The 2,825-nt window shown below is 67.3% G+C and overlaps 1 protein-coding gene across 1 annotated transcript in view; it reads right to left on the bottom strand.

The window, feature by feature from the left end:
• The window catches only part of CFAP46 (cilia and flagella associated protein 46), a gene marked incomplete at its 5' end in the record, with an annotated part of 97,130 nt that overhangs the window by 68,397 nt on the left and 25,908 nt on the right, over positions 1-2,825 (bottom strand). The window contains 5 exons of the mRNA XM_010859553.1: positions 839-966; positions 1,484-1,614; positions 1,744-1,867; positions 2,469-2,589; positions 2,678-2,821. Of these exons, the coding sequence (XP_010857855.1) occupies positions 839-966; positions 1,484-1,614; positions 1,744-1,867; positions 2,469-2,589; positions 2,678-2,821 (648 nt within the window). The remainder of the gene's footprint in view (positions 1-838; positions 967-1,483; positions 1,615-1,743; positions 1,868-2,468; positions 2,590-2,677; positions 2,822-2,825) is intronic.

Raw genomic sequence — 2,825 nt, 5'->3', positions numbered from 1 at the left:
GGTGCCTGCAGGCCTTTACCCCCAGGCCCTCCCTGCCCCAGGTGATGTCTCTTCCCCCCACACACCTGCGTCTCAGAGACGCAGCCTCCCAAGACAAACGTGCCCCTCACGCCGCAGGGGCCACCAAGCCCGGGCCCCGTCCTCCGCGGCCGCGCACGGACGCCCCGGAGGCGGCCGAGGCCACTGGGCAGGGTGACGGGACTGAGACGGGACTGAGGATGGGGGCAGGCGCCTTGCCTGACACCCTGGGCCCGCTCACTTGCCCCCCTCACAGCACTGGCCCAGCCCTCAGGAGGTGCCCGGCAGACGCTCACTGAACAAGCCCGGGAGCGTCTGTCTGGGTTATGCCGGGTTGCTCCCTCGACCCCCAAACAAACCACCCCAAGGGGCCTCACCGCTGTGTGCACTCGCAGGCCCCCCGCTGCACCACCCGGCTGGCCTGGGGTGGGGTCTCCGGCTGGCCTGGGGTCTCTGCACACTCACGGAGGGGGCCGGCTTGCTGTGGGGGCTGGTCCCCAGCAGCCTCAACAGCCTCCGAGATGACAGCAGAGGCCAGGTTTCTCTCTCATACCTGGCTCAAAGTGCTACTGAAGCTACTCTCGGGCCAGGACACGCCCAGGTCCAGGACCAACCAGCCCCCGGGACCCACATCGCTGGGGACTCACAGTTCAGACTCCTTCCAACGACAATGAACATCAACACCCCTCACAATACATTTTGACATATTTTTCTTCCAGAAAACCTCCCAGGAATGGAGGAAAACTTTCGTAAGCGACAGGCCACTTGGGGAGCAGGGCTGGATGCTGACGGTCACGTCTGCGCACATATGGGGACGCACCTCAGCGCTGATGAAGCCCACCTCCGCGAATTTGCGCAGGAGGGTGGGGGATGCCTGCTTCTGCAGGGCAGCTTCCGAGTGGCCCCAGGAGTCCTGCCCCGGGCCATCCCAGCCCTTCTTCTTCTTGCCTGAAACACCAGAGTGCCACCCGTCAAAGCCTGAAGTGCTTCTCAGGGCTGGCACGGTCCCTGAGAAGGGGGGGGGGGCGGGGCGAGGGGCGGGGTCTGTGGGAGGCTGACCTCCCAAGTGCAGGGCCCTGGGGGTGGCGAGGGCTCCCCAAGCCAGCTTGGCCGCAGCGAACCTCCAGCTGGTTCCCCGACAGACAGGTCAGCTCTTGGTTTTGCATGTGCTGTTCTGCCCCTCAAGAAGCCCCCATCGCTCCCGCAACACCCACGTCTCCGCCCCCTGGGGCTCCTGGCATGCCCCCATGTCCTCACCATCCCCAAGACCACCGCTTCCAGAGACCTGCAGGCTGGACTCAGCCGGACCCAGGGCTCACAGTGGAGGGGCGCCCCCGCCCAGCCTCTGCCTGCAGGCTCCGGCCCCATGACCCCTTCCTGAGCTCTGGTGAACCCCACAGTGACCCCCCAGTGCCTGGGAAGAGCCCGCCGGCGCAGGTGCCCATGTGTGGCTGGAGGGACCCACCTCGCTTGAACTTGGCCAGCTTCTTCACCTTGACACTGTCGTACAGGAGGCAGAAGCGGCTGGCCGTCCGGCACACGTCCCACACGTTCTGCTTCCGGGCCACCTTGGCCAGCTCTGCCCAGATGTGTATCCTGCACAGACGTGCGGGCCATACCTCGCTCGGGGAAGCAGCCAGGGGCCACCTGGGCGGGGCAGGAGGGTGGGCCGGCGCTTCGCCCCCCCCACCCCGACCCGAGGCCCTGCACCCCCAGGCTGCTCACCGCTCCTTGTCGTTCTGGCCCCCCAGGCGCCGCAGGTGGCCCACGGCCTTGTCCACGCTGAGCATGTGGTGCCGCGCCTTGGCAAACAGGTAAGTGAAGCGGCCCCGGGTTTTCCCGGTGGAAACTGCAGGGGCCGGCAGGACGGGGTGCTGACGCAGCAGGCCAGGGAACACGCCCGAAACCAGCCCGCGCGGGACTAGGGACAGGCTGGGGCAGAGCCTCCCACCGGCGTTTTTTGATCTTTTCATGAAAGTTAGGTCTCCCTAAATGTGCCTTGTCCGGGAAGGGACTCCAGGCGCCAAGAGCAGCTGGTGGGCAGACTTATTGTCATCTGCAGCCGCCAGGCTGGCCCCCAACGCCCGCCACCCATGCCCAGGTCTTCAGGAGCTGGCTGGCGGAGACCCCGCTGAAGCCCCTTGCCCGTCAGCCTGCTTCTCCTGCCTAAGCCCTCGCTGGGTGCAGTGCACCAAGCCCCGTGTGTCTGGGGCACCTTCCCTTCAGGGCCCGAGCCCCTCACACCTGGCAGGACAGGAAGGAAGGAGGTGGGACTGCCTCCCGCTGGGCGGGCCGTACAGGCCCAGGAGACAAGCTCCCCTGCCCTGCTCCGAGAGTCAGGTTAGGAAGGTGGGGCAGGCGGCTGCACATGGGTACAGAGGCCCATGTAGGCGGAGGTCCGGGTGGGCCGGGGGCTGCCCCGGGCGCTCCCACTGAGAGCACCCGCGCACCTTTGGCCTCGTTCTCGCCGTCAAGCACGATCTGGAAGGTGTCGGGGGCCAGGGCCAGCCCCGCATTCACCAGCAGCGCCCGCTTTTTGCGCACGCTGTCCTTGGGCATCGCTTTCTTCGCCTGCAGAGGGGAGGAGGCGTGATGAGCGGCACCCGCCCGCCCCTCGGGGCCTGCCGGGCCGCCACCCCAGGAGTGGCGCCTGCGGCACCTGCTCGATGGCCATGGTGGCCCTGTCCTCGTCGCGGGCGGGCACCTGATACAGCAAGGTGCACAGCTGCAGGCGGTTGAGGGCCCTTGTGATCTTGTCCTGGTAGAGGCCCAGGCCGTCCAGCAGCGCGGCCTTCCTCAGGTGCTCC

Source organism: Bison bison, unplaced genomic scaffold (assembly GCF_000754665.1).
Source record: "Bison bison bison isolate TAMUID 2011002044 unplaced genomic scaffold, Bison_UMD1.0 scf7180017864456, whole genome shotgun sequence".
Taxonomy (NCBI): domain Eukaryota; kingdom Metazoa; phylum Chordata; class Mammalia; order Artiodactyla; family Bovidae; genus Bison; species Bison bison.
Note: the sequence above shows the minus strand (reverse complement) of the source record. Positions and strands in the feature narration are given on the sequence as shown.